Source organism: Mya arenaria, chromosome 14 (genome assembly GCF_026914265.1).
Source record: "Mya arenaria isolate MELC-2E11 chromosome 14, ASM2691426v1".
NCBI lineage: Eukaryota > Metazoa > Mollusca > Bivalvia > Myida > Myidae > Mya > Mya arenaria.
In genome coordinates, this window is record NC_069135.1 from 12,567,420 (window position 1) to 12,586,962 (window position 19,543).

The 19,543-nt window shown below is 33.6% G+C and overlaps 1 protein-coding gene across 1 annotated transcript; it reads left to right on the forward strand.

Annotated features, from left to right (window-relative positions):
• The first annotated feature begins 14,183 nt into the window (after window positions 1-14,183).
• Window positions 14,184-17,010, forward strand: LOC128216658 (uncharacterized). Its single transcript, XM_052923278.1, has 2 exons — window positions 14,184-15,067; window positions 16,298-17,010. The coding sequence occupies exons 1-2, from the start codon at window positions 14,226-14,228 to the stop codon at window positions 16,884-16,886; spliced, it is 1,431 nt and encodes a 476-aa protein (XP_052779238.1). The 5' UTR covers window positions 14,184-14,225; the 3' UTR covers window positions 16,887-17,010.
• Window positions 17,011-19,543: the final 2,533 nt, after the last annotated feature.

The following is a 19,543-nucleotide window of genomic DNA, read 5'->3' on the forward strand; positions in this document are numbered from 1 at the left end:
TTGGGGAAAAGTTATTATATAAATTAAATACCTATTTAATGTATCCATCGGTTTATGACAATGGTATAAGACATACTTTTTTGTATCTTAATGCTTTTTTCTTTAATCAGTTCCTACAAATGTTTGTTCATACAGGTTGTTTCTTATCAAACATATTATATTGTTTTATTTTACAATAATACTGTTGGCTGGTCCATTTTCATCACGTGACCATCCATTGTACAACATTGAAACATATTCCACGCGACGTCAATTACGGGGAAACTGCTGCGCATTCCGTTTTCCACATACATGGACTAAAATGTGTAATGGGGCATCACCACAGCCAGCATCGCCCCCCTGCACCCCATCCGTCAATGGCTCCTCCCCCTAGACAACCACACAGGCAGCACTCTAGCCATATACCGATGGGAGGCCCCCCACCGACGTTCCGTTCCAGCAACACGGTGCCCCGACGACCGGACGTAAGACCAAGGCCGCCAACCCCACCGAACTACTTCTCGGAACAAACACAATCCCAAACCCACCATCCATGTGACAACCGAGCAGGGTTTGAAACTCCGAATCGCTTTGCTGGGCTTGTCGCTGATAACCCTAACCGAACCATACTGACTGACAGTAAACGAAAGGCTGTGTCACCCCTCGAGCTTGAAACCGCCCCAAAACGCATCGATGACGCTGGCTCCCCTACACTCCCGACAGTGACCGAAGAGATCACCGACGTGGACCACAGTGCCGCCATCGAACTGGTTGTCGACCCCCCCGCCGAACCTCAACCCGCTGTAGACGGACTCCGAAACTAGGACAGGCAAGGAGAGTCATTGTTGATCTATAACTCCTTAAGTAGCAACAGCGATCTTGTGTATAATTGGCCTTATCCAAACACTGATGATTTATATAACCATTGTAAAGCCTATATAGCTGTAGGGGATTATTTTCCTGCACGCAATTCATACCCTAACAATTCTGAATGTATTCCACTTACTAGCGATACCGAAAATCAAAATAGTTTTGAAATTGCATCCGATTATTACGAACAAAATCAGGTTGATTCAAAATTGTATCAATCAAAATCAGATGTTGTTGAAAATGAATATTGCTATGAATATGAGACTTTTGATCGTGTAAGTTATTGTGCTAATGCTGACGAATTGTATGTTAATCCATATAACATGAATTTTTTAGTTGATTGGTACTTGCGTAATAATTATTTATCTTATATAATGGTGGATAACCTGCTTAGCGATGTATATGTTAATCGCTACAATTTGAATTTTCTAGTTGATGCTTACATGAATAATGATTGTTTGTATTATGAAAATGAAAAGACTAGTTGTTTAAGTAGCGATCTGAGTGTTAATCGATATCAATATAATACGAATTTTCTAGTCGATTATAACATGTATAAAAACCGTACGTTGCATGCAACTGAAAATCTTTCAACAAATAGGTTACCGTTTGATAAAAGTGCTAACAATTACAGTGCTTCCTCAGAATATTTAAGTGTTGGTGAAAATATAGATATAAATAGCGTACATGCAAACACCACTATAAGAAATTTACATGTTCTGTCTCTAAATGTATGCGGTTTTAAATCCAAGCTGCATTGTCCCGAATTCATTGATTTAGTAAACCAATATGACATTGTTGGGCTCCAAGAAACGCACATTGATGATCTTGATTCCATAGCAATGAAAGGGTACGATATATTCACTAAAAATAGAAAATCTATTGTTACTAATTCGCGCAAGTCAGGCGGTATTGCGGTTTTAGTTAAAAGTAATATATCTAAATATATAACGATTATAAACACTGATAGTAAGTTAGTAATATGGTTTTCCATAAGTAAAGAACTAGTAAAGACAGATACAGATATTTTATGCGGTGTAGTATATTTAGCACCTGAAAATTCGTTATATTCAATAGAGGACCCTTTTTCAAATTTACAGAGCGATCTTGAGACGCTTTCTCACCAATACAAGTATACTTGCTTGTTCGGAGATTTTAATGCCAGAACTAAGTGTTTTGATGATTTAACTTTTGTAGATAAAGAATTTGCTGAAAGGCAACACTTTGAAGCAGTTTACGATGAGTTTCTATGTGAACTTAGTAAGTTTGAAAACTCGAAAAATGTATTTATTAAACGCAATAATAGTGACAAATCCAGTAATAATTATGGAAGTAGGCTTATCGAATTCCTTCAGCTAAATAATCTTTATATTTTGAATGGACGAACACATGGTGATATGACAGGAAACCTCACCTGTAAAGGCGTTAGTACAGTTGATTATTTTATATGTACATCAAGCTTATTTAAGTATATAAACTGTCTTAAAGTAAATGCTTTTTGCCCAATTTTATCCGATGCACACAACTCTGTCAGTTTGACATACAACTTCGAAATGCAGGATAACATGCAAAACATTTTCAACAAGGGAGATAAACTGATCTTATGGAATAATGCAAAAAGTAATAGATTCATTGAAAGTATTGATCAACAAAAAGTATCGTCTATCCACGAACGTCTCAAAACATGCTCCGAATCAAATATTTTTACTCAAGAAATCGCAGATAACATTGTCGACTCATTAAATAATGTATTCAAAAATTCGTGCGAAAGTGCATTTGGTCTTACAAATTCCAGTAAATGTAATAAATTGAAAGATCATGAACACAATATCTTGCCAAAATGGTTCGGAACAAAATGTAAACAAGCACGTAGGGACTTTCACCGGGCTAAAAATATGTACAAACTTCGTAAAAATATACAGAATAAGGAAAATCTAAAATGTAAAAGCAAATCATATAAATCAACGATGAATACATTCAAAAATAAAGATAAAAACAAAAATATTAATAACTTACGAAACTTAAAAATCAAAGACCCGCGTAAATACTGGAAGTGCTTAAGTAATAAAAAAATAAGTAAAAATGAAGCTAGCTTAGACGATTTGCACAATTTCTTTAAAGAAGTTAATTTTTCTCCAGATGTAGAAATAGCTGATATAGAAAACGAACACAATAATGACATTAACGAAGAAATTAATGCAAGAATAACCGTCGAAGAGATTGAAAAAGCAGTAAAAACACTCAAAAACAATAAGGCGTGTGGCATCGATCATGTTAAAAATGAGCATATAAAAAGTACGTTTAATATATTCAAAGATATTTATGTAATTTTATTCAATTTAATCTTAGACAAAGGAGTTGTCCCACAGTGTTGGACAACCGGTGTTATTAACCCTATCTATAAAAATAAAGGTGATCCTAGCCGTCCGGAAAATTATAGACCAATTACATTATTAAGTTGCCTTGGTAAATTGTTTACTTGTATGATAAATAATCGCCTCGATAAATACGTTGAATCCAATAACCTTATTGATGGCAGTCAAGCTGGTTTCAGAAAAGGATATTCAACAACGGACAACATGTTTATACTTAACCATTTAATACAGTATTTGAATAACCGAAAAAAGAAACTATTTTGTGCATTTATAGACTTAAAGCAAGCATTTGACACGGTATGGCGATCAGGCTTATGGCAAAAAACTAATTAAGACAAATATTAATGGAAAATGTCTGCAACTTATACAGAACATATATAACAACATAAAATCGTGTGTTACGAAAGATTCAGAGTATTCAAACTTCTTTCCAAGTAATATTGGCGTCCGCCAAGGCGAAAATCTATCCCCGCTCCTTTTTTCGCTGTTTTTAAATGATTTGCACTCCTATTTTACCCAAAACATAATAAATGACGGTGTTAATATTCAAGATCCTGCTCATAATGACAATATGCATATGTTCCTTAAACTATTTATTTTATTATACGCTGATGACACAATAATCATGTCAGAGACAGAAATAGGACTACAAAATGCTATTAATACATATTCCAATTACTGTGATCTATGGAAACTAACAGTCAACACCACAAAATCAAATATAGTTGTTTTTGGTAAAGGTCGACAACGGCCCTATGATTTTAAATTCAAAAATAACAACTTAGAAGTAGTAAACGAATACAAGTATCTCGGGATTTATTTTAGTAGAACCGGTTCATTTGCTAGCTGCAAAAAACATATAGCTTCTCAGGCAACACGTGCAATGTATAGTCTAATAAGAAACTCAAATCGCCTATCATTACCTGTTGACCTACGTATAGAACTCTTTGATAAAACAATTAAACCTATTTTGTTATATGGTGCAGAAATTTGGGGATTTGGTAACAATAGTATACTGGAAAGGGTCCAACTTAAATACTTGAAATATGTTCTCAAATTAAAACGATCAACACCAAACTACATGGTCTATGGCGAAACAGGCATGAAACCTTTATTAATCGATATAGAAGAAAGAAATATAGTTTTTTGGGGAAGATTACAAACACCATTCAACAATACACAAGAAAAACTCTCATCAATGATATATAAAGTTATATACAACTTAGCACTTTCATTAGATGACAGAGTAACAAAGAAAACATATCCCTGGATATATTTCATTAAAACGATTTTCATCAAATGTGGCCTGAATAACCTATGGCTTAATCAAGAAGTAATAAATCACAAGTGGTTAAAAAACAATGTAAAGCAAAAGCTAACCGATTTATTTTTAAATGATTGGTTGTCGAATATGGAAAATGCAAGCAACAGTATATTTTATAGAATTTTTAAAAAGGACTTTGGTTTTGAAAAGTATCTCGCCAAATTTCCAAATAGACAGTTATTTTCATTCATCAAATTTAGAACAAGAAATCATAGAATGCCTATTGAAATAGGCAATTGGCGTAGAATACCACTCAACGAACGACTATGTACTCACTGCAATAACAAACTAGGAGACGAATTTCATTATTTGTTTGAATGTCAATTCTTAAACGAAGAAAGAAAACAGTTTCTAAAACCTTACTTTTATAGACATCCCAATACATTTAAATTAGAAAAACTAATGAATACAGGCAGTAAACAAACACAGATAAATCTATATAGATTTGTTAATATTATTATTTCAAAAATTAAGTAACTATAGACAATATAGTGAATTGATAGTTATATATAGTGATTTGCTTGAAAATTTCCATTCATTATTTTGAGTTTTTGAATGTATGTATTACATATGTAAATATATGTACTGTAGTTATATGTTAATCATTGTCGATTTGCAGATTTTTCACAAACATATATGTATGACATGTGCTGTAGTTTAAATTATTATAATTATGTAAAACATTAAAATTCTCATATTGGCGTAATACGATGTTAGTTAGAAACAAGCTGTGATGTATTATTAACATGTCTCATGTCAGAAAAACAAAATATTGAATTAAAAAACCCTTTGACTTCCTATCATTTTGTTTCGGATAGGTTTTCTCATATATTAAGGGTTTTTTGTATGACTCTCTCTTCTTTTACAGTATTTCGTTCGCCAAATTCGATTAAATATATCAATTTTCAATTAGGCACACACTTGTAAGATAATCCTTTTCTTATTTATTAGTGATTCAAAGGTAATAATTCTACTATTGATACAACCTTATTCATTGAGAATTGTCTAAAATGTTTTCTGACCTAATGTGAATGTCTCTCCGATACTCGTATTGGGTATCATATAAATTGTAGTTAAAATTTACAATGTATCTGCCGCCATGTATGTATATATGTTTTGTATATGACCTCATTTGCCATGTGTATGGTATGAGCGAATAAACGGTGTTTGACTTGGCTATACGGGGACTTAAATCCATCAGACAAGGATAGGTACATGTGTTATCAACTATGTATTATCTCGTTTAAATTGATGAGCTTCTACATCAACCTATGGTGTTATTTCTACATGTATTAGCTAACTGTCCTTCTAAATAGAAAAGGCGCAACTTCAGGATTTGTTTCAGATATATGCAAACTACTTTGTAAGTGTGGGTTGTAAATTGTAAATTATTAGAACTAACTAAATAAAAGTGAGTATAAAGCTATGATTGAGTGTTTAGAGTCTCATATATTGTTCGAATATTTCCCGACGTCCACACGATGCTTTTATGAAACAGAAATGCATGGGAAATACTAACGACATTCCCAGCTGGACCACTGATTCACTATATGCTAATGAGTTAAGTGGGCAGAGCATATCGCATTTCAAACAGTACCTGAGCAGAAAAATCGCAGATATGCATACTCGCTCGTGTTTTTGTAAAATGCATTTTTAATGTATGGCGAAATAAAGTGCGGTAAATCATTAGGGAAGTTAAAACTAAGCTACTTAAAGCTGGAACCCTTTGGCAAATGTTGAATTTAGCTCAGATTTCGTTCTTGAAGTCCACATTTTTCATATTAGCGTCAATATTTTTTGTTGTTGCGTGATTGGTTGATTGTCATGATCACGTTATGTAATCGATGTATGGTCAATTTGTCAAATATCGACTAGTGGTATGAAAGTCCTCGTGGTCTAGTGATGTTTATTGACTGTAACTGCGTGGGTTCGCACCCCACTAAAACCAAACTACTATCATTTTTTAATTCTAGAACTGTATTTGATTCTGCAATTTCGATATCATAGAGAATAATAATGATAAAATAATTGTTTTCAGATGCATTATTGGGAAATTAATCAAACCAAAAACTTTTAGTTAGAAAATGCAAATCATTAGTAATAAAGCAACATATAATTTTAGGTATTAAAAAAAGTCACGTGTTATGCAAATTTCGTAATGACGTTGAACGCGCTTAATTTAGATTATACTTCCCATAATGTAGCATTTTTTAAATGCGATCAATGCATTTTTTATTATTCTGGGGGTTAAACAAGTAAAAAGAAGTCATTTGGATAAATATTATTTACATCACTAAGACATAATGTAAAAAAACTGAGAACATAAGCCCTTTTCAATCGGTTTTGCCCTTACTCCGGAAATATGCGCGTTTAACTGAAGCAATATCAATGGACTGTCATTTTAACATATTTAGTTGTTTAAATATTGCTTTTTTAGAACTTTTTTAACTGCAATGTTACATTCATAAGTTTTCGAATAAAATTTAGTTTACCGCAATTTGTTGTTTTTCCAAGAACATTTTTAGAGCTTGTTTTTCATGCACTTTCAATAATTGGAGCCACAGCACAACCGTGGAATGTTCCTCGAAGAATTTACTGTGATGTGTTTAATATCAGCAACAACATTTTCCTTACATAGGTGTAGCTATTTATTAACAAAAAGTTGCCTCGTTGTAAATTTTAGAAATGTATTTGCTTTTGTTGCACTAGGCTCGAATTTCTGAGCATCGTGGCAGAACTTTTCCAAATATTCGACTTTCAATTCTATATTAATCGACGTTTTACGTATAGTTTTTATTAGTTGAGTCACCAAAACATATCGTTTGATTATTCAGTCACGGAAGCATATACTTCTCTAAAAGTGTTGTAAAACGTATGTGAGTGTTTATTATAATGCGTATAGATTACTCATTATTTTAAAATGCCAAATTCGTATTGTTTTTAAACTGACTTTTAATACTATGTGCATGAATCACCAAAAGAGCTTTGTATGCAGATGAAACAATCGCTCGTCCGTTAGTCAAGGAAAACAAGTCAAAACCTATTTTATGCTCAACATCTACCAATGGTAACAACGACATCTCAATTAAGCTTAAAAACAAAGACGACCATTCAATGTCAAAAACAAGACATGTTAAATGGCAAAATATTATTTTAAACATACCTACATGATTAATATTTCTTCAGTTACTTACGCGTACAAAATACTAATTCAGCGATAGATGTTTCATTTCCATAAGGACCTTCAAATCGACAATAATCTATACTTGTAATAAACTGTTCATAACCATCAAATCAATCATTCAATCAAAATTGTTTTACAATACTATATTATTTACCACATCTTTTAATGACTGTCTGAATTAGTGAATATCACTCCAAAAGGTTAACAATGCCTAACATTTAACAAAAAGTGCTCATAATCTTTCACTTCATTGCAATTTATGCATACAGGACTCTCTTTCACTTTCCAGGTAAATACATTTAAATTTGTTGGTTTATTATTACGGAATAACTTTATTTTAAACTGTTTGACTCTATTGTCCGAAATGGGTTTATGAACTATGCTATACCAAGAGTTCCAGCAAATATGCTCTTGTGATCGTCTTTGCCAATAACCATGGATATATGGCTAATCATAGAATTGTTTAATATATACCTGATATATCTGCTTATTCGTCATGTTTTCGAGAGATTTGTTTTGAAAACTTATTGAAAATTTTGTTCAAAACTATAGTCCTTGTAGAAACATTTGTTCTTAAGGTTTCTTCCCAAGTGTTAGGTATTGCTTGTTTTAATATATTTACTGTCATCCAATTGTGTTTGTACTTAGCTTATTAAGAATAGTATTTGTGTCTATGTTGCCCGAATTTGATATAATGTCATTAATGTAAAGTATGTTTGAATTGATCCAGTTCTTAAATACAATACATTTATACTTTTATTTTATAAATTGATTACCCCGTATTATTTCTTTTCTAATAGTGTAGTTAGTGTCGGGCATTTTAGTTTGATTAATTGGCAGTTGTTTAAATGGATCCACAATATTAGCAACTGTAATATAGGGATATAATACTGTCGACATTCATATGGAATATCAGGATTTTTTCCCCAAATTGATATAATATTAATGATGGTATAACTTTCCAGTCTGCAGTAACTGTATTAGTAAGACAGTTTATCCATTTTAATTTCATTGTTTAAGAATAATGTCAAAAATCGGGCATGTCTAAACCCACCTCAAGTTTGTTTCCAATAATTGTTGTGCGTTTAATTTTGTCCCGATTACCACTTCAAAAAAATTCAAAGATCAAGGAATTAACAATCTTTTATATTTAATCAGGTGTTCCAATGTTTTGAGCTAGATATAAAAAAATGGAAATAGTAAAGATTATATAACCGTTATTTTGCCAAAGAAGTTTACGTTTATTCCAATCATTGTTACTTTTTTTCTAAATTTTCATTCCAGCTTAAATTTGTACATTCATTTTTATTATTTCTAAAATTCATCAATTATATCAAGAACAATTGATATTTCATTAAGGTGCTTTATATCTTCTATTTGTGTGATGTTGACACATATATTTCGATTTCTAAAGTATCCTTGTTGATCTTGACTAATAAAGTAATAATGCGCTAGGTAAAACAGATTGGAGACGTTTTGCTAAGATCTTTGCTGCTGTCTTAAAATCAATATTTAACAAAGATATAGGTCGCCAATTTTCAAGATTTTCAGAATCTCCCTTTTTATATATTAAAGGAAAACACTTTGTTTTTGCGTTCAAGATAGTTCACCTTTTGCAAAGCTATGATTTAACGCCGAGACAACAAGTGTTCCAAATATTTGCAAAAACGACTGATAAAACTCTATTGTTAGGCCATCAAGTCCAGGACTCTTGTTTGGTTTCATATCATTGAGTGCTATTGTAGCTTCTTCATAGGAATTTTCTCCCTCACAGTTTTGAATATAAGGTTAACTCTAGGTCAACTTCATTTACATACTGTTCATATTGCTCATCGTCTTTTAACCCCGATGTATACAAATCTTTATAAAAATTAACTTCAGCTTTAAGTGCATGTATGTCTTGAGTTTGAGTTTGATGGAGTCTGGCTCCGTCTATCATTAATGAATTTATGACCTTCTTAGTTTGGCGCGATTTTTCAAGGTTTTAGAAATATTTAGACAACTTTTAAGAATTTCATGCATGGAAACATATCAGCAATTTGTAATTTAAAATGGAAATAGTATATGACTATACGTAGTCCTGATGCGTGGGTATCATCATCATACAGCAATGTATTATGTGTATATCAATTTACACTCATGACAGATAGTCGCTTATAAATTGGAACGATAGTAGAAGAAAGTCCGTATTGTCATTATTGTCAAGCAGTAGTGCTATTTAAAGGTGCACCCATGAGTTTCATAGTAAACTTTGATTCGTCCAATTCAAGTACATCTTTTGTATGAACACTATAGTTAATAAATATGCACTGAACACGTTGAACTCGTATTTGTTTTTTAGTAGAATATAACAAGTGAAGATTTCATTACGTACTTTTACGTTTGAATATGACTGGTGAGTATTAGTTTCCTCAATAATAATGTCAAACAAACATCATACATAAATGGTAAATAAATACATCTCTTATTCGCTCAACATTCATTCAACACTTAATTTCACTGCAATTTTACGGTTTAATGTATAATGTAGCGGTCCGCTGTAGGCGGCGGATGTGCGTTCATAGTGTAACGGTCCGCTGTAGGCGGCGGATGTGCGTTCATAATAACATTCCGTTATAAACGGAAGAACGTTCATAACGTTTGTTAACTTGGTTGGTAATATGCAAATTAGCAAAGCCCGGGCTCTGTGTGAATAGAGAAGTTAGTGTATATGAAGACCAGTGAACCCCTTCAGGGTCGAGCATGCTTTTCTCTGAAGGGATCTGTTGGTGTTTGTTTCACGTCGCACGTTACAATACTATGTAAAACAATACCAACTCAATGTTTACTTACATGAATACTTAGTTTATTTTTACTGTAGTTGGATACCAACGTAATTTATTTTTATTGAATTTTAAAATAGGAACAAGTTCAGTGCATAATAATAATGTCGGAATCTTTGAGTATTTTTGTATTTTCGAAGGAAATGTTGACCTTGTCCTTAGGTTTATGTCCCTGTTGTCGTAATATAAATACGCCTATCCGGGGGCCAGACGTGTACGCTCCTCTTGTTGTTATAACCTATGTTTCTAATTGATAGTATGTAGGGTCAATTCTTGTTTTGCAACTATTATAAAGCTAAACACATTACTGAATAAATAACGCATCGTATAGTATAAATAAAAAGTACAATTACTAAATAAATTAAATAGGTTGAGCCAGGTATGTGTGTTTTTTTAAGTTTTCAGAACAATTGAAATAATTCGACCCAAATAATTTAGTTTTTCATCACCATTTTCAGACCTAATTTTCTTAAAAGAAAATATATTAACATTTATCATTTTTTTATAAAAGGTTACCTTTTTTTTCTTTCAGTATTAAAGTGAGTACACAAGGTAACAGTATTTTTCATTCAGTATTAAAGTCGGAACATGTAAATATACATCATACTCATGTAGTTTCAAGTTGTATTGGCAATAGCGGCAATACAAAATATATAATGGCTATCATTAAGGTTACGTAGGTTACATTTTCTATTTCTCCGTTCGATACCAATATTTATATGAAAAACTACAGCAGCAAGCTCAATAGCCAAACTTTTAAACATAACCCCCGTTTAATGGCACAGGGTAAACGCCAAAGAGATAGAACACAAAAACAAAAAAATAGTAAACAAAAACCATGGAACCACAGCACACAACTCTACAAACAACACAGTGCATTTATAATATATATATATATATATATATATATATATATATATATATATATATATATATATATATATATATATATATATATATATATATATATATATAATAAAACAAAACAACTAGGTGTGTTTATCAAGGATTGTTAGGTACCGCCTAAGCCATCCACCTGTTTTTACGGGCTTATTGTTATTACAGTCTATAAGTTTATAAGTGGTTGAACATGTATATCAGGTAAAGCGCAAGATAATTCTAAAACGTATGTTCTGTTTTGTAAATTCTGTAGCTGCAACATTTAGCAAATTCTTTAACATTGCTGAACCATGTATGCAAATACTGAGCTTTAAGTGATTTCTCAACGAGATTAGCTAAAACATATCTAGAGCCAGAAAAACTTTGATTATACCATACATTACTAAATCCATATTCATCAAGAATAGTTTAAACAATTTGTAACCGACCGTAAACAATGTCCATACGAATGGAATCATTCAAAAACCCATTATATAATACTGCAGATAAATTAAAACCATTTTCAATCTACTTTTACCACAACGAAATAATTATTTTCTTAATAATAAAGCTAAGAGGAAAACGACCAAGGTACCATAAGCATGACACCCGAAGTACTAGTCTTAACATTTTATATGTGTTTCATAAAATCAGTATGTATTTTCTCCATCAGGTTTTGATATCCGTAACACCATGTTTGACATGCGCAAAAAAGTTACTACAGTACCATCAGATAGCTTGAGTCGGCAATCAAGTGGCAGGTATAGGTCTCTAGTATTAAAATACAAACTAAACAAAGCTTTTCGTGCTCGGTCAACTAGAGATTGTTTTGCTTTAGCAAAACGTCTTTTCTTCGAAAATAAAACACCTAATTTAAAAAATAGCAATCCCTTTAAAAGAATTGTTTGGGATAAGAATACTTCGATGCGGTCTTGGTCAAATACTAACATAATAGTTTTCTCTGCATTGATGTCAAGTATGCATGTTTTACAATACTAGTAGTTATCAAATGTATCTATATATATAAGAGAAATATAGTTAGTATTCATTCTTGCAAAGAGCACTGTATCATCTGCACAGAGCATAACACCAATGTTCAGAAATAATTTTAGGTCAAGTTCTGTTAAAGATATACTACCATTATTATGATTAAGCATAAAAGTATCCAATTCATTTAAAAACAGTGAAAATAATACATGAGAAAGATTTTCTCCTATCACTCCTTGATTACAATAGAAGAATTTGGTCGTTTTAGAGTTCAGTAACATGCAATACTTAATGCCATTATACATATTTTGATAATAAATAGTATATCATTTACATTGTATTCATTAGTTCAGATCATAGACCAGTCCTCCATACTGAGTCAAATGCCTTTCTAACATCGATAAATGCGCAATGAAACTTGGACTTTGTTATGTTTACAATATTCTGACTATTTAACATATGTAGGACAAAACTATGATCCAAATGTTTATTTCTAAAACCAGCTTGGTTTTGTAACATAAGTTTGTTATCATCTATTTGAAGACGATAATTAATTACTGCTGTAAAAGGTTTTCCTGAACAGTTCAATTTTGTAATTGCTCTGGGGTGAGCTGTGGCCTTCACTTTTCTACATTAGTATAATAACACCAAGTAGCCGCGCCTCATGTATAATGCCAGAATGTAAAATTAAATTAAAGATTTTCACATATAATGGCGAAATCACAGTAATTGAATGTTTAATAAATTCCTTTATTGTATTTTCTAAGACACTAGCTTTACCATGTTTAAAAATAATGGCTTTATTAACATAACCAGGAAATGAATTCAATCAACTTTTTTCATTACTTCATTGAATACCTTTTTATTTGTAGATTTATCAGAAAGAAACCCCAAGACACTGTTAATTGAGTAGTCATGGGCATTTGGACACAAAAACAAGACTTTTGCGAAAACAAATGCAAATGCTTGTTGATCCAAAATCTGATAAAATCGACGTTTTCGTAAAATATAGTCAACTCTTTATTATCCCAAAACGCGTTGCAATGGATGTATGTTTTACTCCTTACTAGGATTGCTCTTCAAAACTAAATAAAACATGAACTATTGAATGGTTTTATTCTGTGGTCCTTAAATATTTAGTCAAAACAATTTGTGTTAATAAGTGGGCAGAAATCTGCCATCTACAAGGAAGTTACAACATCGATCCATTTTTGTTTTCTTCAAAGAAATAAGAGTATATTTGACTCCATGTTGAATCCTATAGCGGTGACATTTCGGTCGCTGACATTTACTTCTATAAACACATGGCACAATGCACCGTGTGGCTACACCAGCTTGCCAGCTCACTGACTTGAAAGGCCTCGGTGTGGTGCACGTGTTAGGCCGAGCAAATTGTGTCCTGTGCTTCTTTGTGCTCCCTATTTGCAATCCGCCATTGTTATTTCAAGGGAAAGGCGACGAACTGAAGCATTATGTTGTACTATTTATGGTCACAATTGTCTTTTATTAATTGCGGCACAAGTATTGGTCAACAAAAGAACAAAACCCGAACGGTAACCTGTTCTTCTCCTTCTCTCTTCCCTTTTCTCTTTTCAGAAAATATTATATCAGAACACAATCATATTTGACTTGTGTGAAAGTTTCCACTTCAACTATTGTTGTTTGTCCTGCCTTCAATGAATAAAGATGCCGTAGTGTTCGCCTTTTATTTAATACATGTAATATACTTTTGTGTATGAATTTTACACTTGCATGGAGTGAAAATTACTCATAAAAAGTGTTCTGAACTGATATGAAATACCAAAATGGACAATTGGCATAATGATTTGCATTTGGAAGAAGGTGACAATGGACAACAAAATTATTACGAACTCATGGAACAGTACATACACGGTATTCTTGGTGAGTTAGAGGAAATGCTCGAAGAATTTGACACAGATAAACAACATAATAAAGAACTGGGTGTTGAAGGTGAAATAGAAAATGGCACAGAAGTATGTTTTCGTGACATTGACTCAAGTCGATCGTTTCTAGGGTATTGCATAGGTGCTAATGAAGCTGATCAGCTTGCTTTACTCGACAGAAGGTCGGGCACAAGTGTCAAAGTAGGTTGTCCTGATGAGCAGATTACATACGCAACCATTGGAGATTGTGGAAGTGGGATCAGTATAGACGTTCCCTCCGACTTACCTCCTGCTCATTCTGTACAAACAAATCTCATTTATAGAGTGTCCGACGACAGCGATGATTCAACCGGGAAAACCCACTACAATATCAAACAGCAACAGCTTTCGCCCACACGTGTATGTAATGGACCAAGGAAAAGAAACATTTTGACAATGCCGGAATCGGTATACCAGTGTATTCAACGAGACACACGTGACACTTTTAGAGGCGCCAGTTGCCTCTCGAAAGTGGTCTCCGCCCCGGTGCCCTACGAGGAGGACGTCTATGCCCAGATCAAGGAGCCCGGGGATCCAGGGCGGCCAGAGGAACACGGGGTTCTGTATATGGAGCGGTGGAGGGGGCGGCTACGGGGTAAGGGAACTTCCAGCCGCTCACAGAGGTTCATCAGCGCTCACAACAAAATGTACTATACATTCCGTACGTCAACAACTGATTCATCGAAAGACAAATCAAAATCAAGGTAAAGCATCTATATTTAAGATATAGTTTTAAAACGTTTTGCTGTTGTTGTTTTCTGTGTGTTATAAAACTCTTATTTCTAATGATTTCCCGGTAGCAAATATTTTGGTGCATGATTTTCTCATAATTTAAAGAATTACAAAAACAAAAACAATAAAAAAAACACACACAATCGGACGCAAATTTTTGTTTAATGAAAATATTAGATTCTTCAATACTCCTTGATGTTCTCATTTGTTTGAGTTTGTTCACGGGAAATATCAAATTAAATTAGACGAACGTTTAAGTAAATAAATGTATAGCAAATTTATATATCCATTCGAAGTATTGTGTAAAACATAAAACATGTTCAATTATAGTTTGTGTTATTTAGTGCGGTAAAGGCTGAAGACCCCTTGCGGGTGCGAAGTTGCCTATAAGCGAGAACGCGGCTGAATTCACATAATTCTGACAAAAAAAAAATCAGCCCAAATTGCATTGTTCGTACTTGACTACTTGATCCTAAAACTATCCATTTTCCAGTACTAACTAAACACCCAGAATGCACCAGATTGCACCATGTTTTTCAATTTTTTCCCCGAAGCCCCCTAACAAAATTATGAATCCACATGAATAGAGGGTTAGCTAGGCCCCTGACTTGTACAATGTTTGAATATAAAATGCATTACATTTGTTTTCGAAAAAGGTCAAAATGAGAAATATTTAAATGAAGGAAAATATTAAGAAAAAAAAGAAAATTAAACTTTGTTCATGATAATATTACGACCATAAAGCTATGTTATGTTTTAAATATTATGGGACTTAGTAAGTCCCAGTCATTTTCAGCAAAATATACAATAAATTCGTAAGGCTTAAGGTCATTTCTAAAAATCGAAAAAAACTGTCTCTGACTATCTTTTTTAAGACCAAATTATGAATTTTATAAAACGAAATAAAAAGTAAGGTACATAAACAAATCATTTGAATGTCAAAAATAGATTGAGAAAACCGTGACCAATACAAATATGTTAGTAAGCGTTAATACGTTTTAGGGCTAAATACGCTATAGAGTAAATTAACTCATAATTTGAAGCTATGTCTTATCTTTGTCGATATTCGAAAACACACACATTTATTAATTTTCAACGAAGGAAAGTGAATTCAATATCTTACGAGCAAAAATAATATTCATTTTTAGAAAGTTATTTTACTTTTGAGCGGACAGTAAATAATGATTATATCTCACTTTCAGTTCCGCCCCCGGGTGTTCCGTGGGCTACCTCCTACCTCTCATCCTTCTCGTCAGTCTGTCCAATCCTTTCTGCCTCCCCTTTGTCCTATACTTCTCTGTCCGGTTTGCACGCGACTGGCGCAGACGTCACTTCCGGCGAGCCATGATGTCACTTAACCGCGCGGCGGCTGCGGCACTCCTTGGTTTTCTAATGAGCGCCGCTTTTGGAATCGGGGTTGTGGTCAACAGTAACAGTCATATACATAACCCTCAGAAAAGCCACATAGATGGATCGGGACACGTAACCATTTCTAATCATCAGTCTGCAAACACAATTAACGCGTCCGACTCTGAACATTTTGATTTTAACTCTACAGCTATTGGATACAGGTTTAGAAAAGAGTATATCATGAATAAGAGAACGCAACCAACAACCCGGATCCCTCCCCGTGTGACCGTTCCAGGTAAAGGCGTACATATCAGCAACTTAGATATTCTCAAAAATGACCGTTACAGAGCAGAAATACTGTTCCGTAATAATACGTTTGTGCAGTTCTACAATCCACGTACAGGTGTTATAACGAATACAAGCATGGACGTAAAGGTGTAACAGTCGGGGTAGCAGTGGTGTGACTAGGATTAAAGGCAATCGTTCACGTTCTATAGGGTCACCCATCGAAAAAAATAAAATCGTGTGAAGTGTAAACAAAGTGCCTTGGGTCATCATTCAAGTTCAAAAAGGAGCTTTATAATATTTTTAGCTTTATGTGTAAAATAAAATGATCAAAAGCTGTTTCAACCAGCACGTTTTTTCTAAAAACCTACAATTTTAAATGTCATTTTTAAGCATATAATATATATATTTGTTTCAGTGTAATACAATTGCACCTCATAAATATGCTACTCCCGAAATAAAGCTTTTAGTTTTCACTCCGTGAAATATATCCCGATCGTTTATAACATTTATTTATAAGTTAAAAAAGTTTTTGCAGAATTTGCATAGGAGATTGTATATTAAAGGTGCTGTACTCCGTATGATAAAATAGCGGAAAAAAGAAGAAAATTGTCGAAAACTGACATAAACTTGGTATCGATGTGTACAATGCATTGAAACTTACTAAATGAAGTAACACATAGTTTACAATTAATTTAATTTTCGCAGTTTTTTCCATTAAAAAGATTACTTGGTATGTCTACCTAGTAGATTTCATTCCTTATGCGTGATTTGCTAGTCGGTGTTATCACGTGATATAACAAAGTTAGGTATATAGCTTAAATATTCCAACTGTATAGGGTAACCCTTCGTAGCACAATGGCTACAACTCCGGTCTGCAATTTTGGCGACACTGGTTTGTACCCGGTCTCCGATTCGATTTTTTTTTACATTTAGGTATTCTTTTTACAATTATGATATCAAAGAGTAAATCATTTTATTAAATAATTGTCCTGAGATTCGTTACAAAAAAAACTTTTTTGGTGCCAATCTGGTGTACTGTCCTTTTAAAACTTATGGCGCATATACAAAAAGGATATGAACTCTTTTCCTTCGTCTTAAAAGCGTAAAAAATCTGGTATTTCAACATCAATCGTTTTCAAACTGATTGTTTAATAGCTTCTTTAAAATGATATTTTAATAGATTCTTTAAAATGATAGTTTAATAGATTCTTTTAAGAGGTATGTATATATATATAAATATTTTCAACTTATAAATCTTGAAGCTGAATGTTTACATCATATTTATACAAGCAGTGAGTTTCTTGCTCAGGGTATTTTTTCTTCAAAATAACTGTGACGATTTTACCACAGCCGTATAAAATAGTTGACTGTAACCTTAAAAATGTCTCTCTTTTAGATAAGAATAATTTTGTCCAGTCAGAATGCTGATCGCAACCAATCAAAGTGCTTGGTTTTCGACCAATCGACGCTCAGTTTAAACAACCAATGAAAGCATCCTTTTGCTCGAGCGCCTTTCGCTGAATGTACGCTTTTTTGCATAGGTGGTATCCCACAATTTCTGGAGAATAATTCAGCCCTAACAGTCCATCTAGTCGGGCACAGCACTCTAAATCCAGGTGTGTCAGGGCTCATCTCCTTTCTCAGTTCTACAAAGTGTTCGTCAAGTTTGGGTGAGAACTTCACAAGCTTAGAAATCTCACGTACTAGGTCCAGTGAGTCCCGCAGAACCTTACTGCCTTGTATTGTATAACCAACTGCCAAGTCAAGAGCATGTACAAAGCAGTGTGTATAGATGGCCCTTGGTTGTTCTGTGGTGATGTTTGCAGCGACCCCGCGCTTTGCGCTTGACCTATATTACTGGCTCCGTCGTAGCACTGCCCAAGGCACATGAATAGTTGCAGTCTCATGCGTTGTAGAGTGCCTTTAATTACGTTGGTGATGGTCTGAGCAGCGATGGATGACACAAAATATAATTCGATATAATCTTCCTGTACATTTAGCTACATGTGAACATGTCGCAGTACTAACACAACTTGCTCTCGGTCGGATATGTCTGTGGTTTCATACACCATGATCGGAAAGAAAGCACAATCAAGCACACTACTGACGATCATCCGGAGTATATCTAGTGCCATGGTCTGAATAATCTCATTCTGGACGGGCGGCGTATATTCGTCAGATTTCTTCTCGATCCATGACAGGATGGTAGGGTCCGCTTGACCATGCAGTTTCAGTAGCGGCATGAAGTTGCCCTCTTCTTCGTCGTATTCGCGAATAACACTCGTTACCCTGGCCCCACTATCACAGAACTACTCACATCAAATCTCAATCTCATGTTACCACATAAAGGCATTGTATGATTTAAAATCTTGCATGAAGTCTAATTCTAAAGCAAATAATATTCTTGAGTTAGTTTTGAAAAACAATGAATTGAATTAAAAAACAATTTTGGCTGTAGAATATTTTTTATTGGAGCATCCCAGATCATTTTAACATGGATTAAATGTTTATGTTGGGAACAATTTATATTTAAGAACATGAGGTGATAACCTTAGTCCCAACTGGTGGCTGTAGTACCAGAAAGTTCAGCACATCTGTCTGTTGTTGTTGTCAGTCGAGCAAGGTGCATAACTCAAAAATAATTGAAGCCATAGTAATGGACCTCAAAATACGTGCACATAACTATGTTTATAACATGTGCAAGTTTGTAACAGTATTTGCCAAGGATTGTTCATGCCTCACACAGATGCTGTAGGCTCACCCGACACTTCACGAGCTCTGGCCTATTACAAGCTGATTTAAAACCAACA

Excerpts from the sequence above, each read along its gene's own strand:
- LOC128216658 (XM_052923278.1), top strand. The coding sequence starts at position 14,226 with ATGGACAATTGGCATAATGATTTGCATTTGGAAGAAGGTGACAATGGA. Across the intron at positions 15,068-16,297 it reads AAAGACAAATCAAAATCAAG|TTCCGCCCCCGGGTGTTCCG; the intron begins GTAAAGCATCTA and ends TCTCACTTTCAG.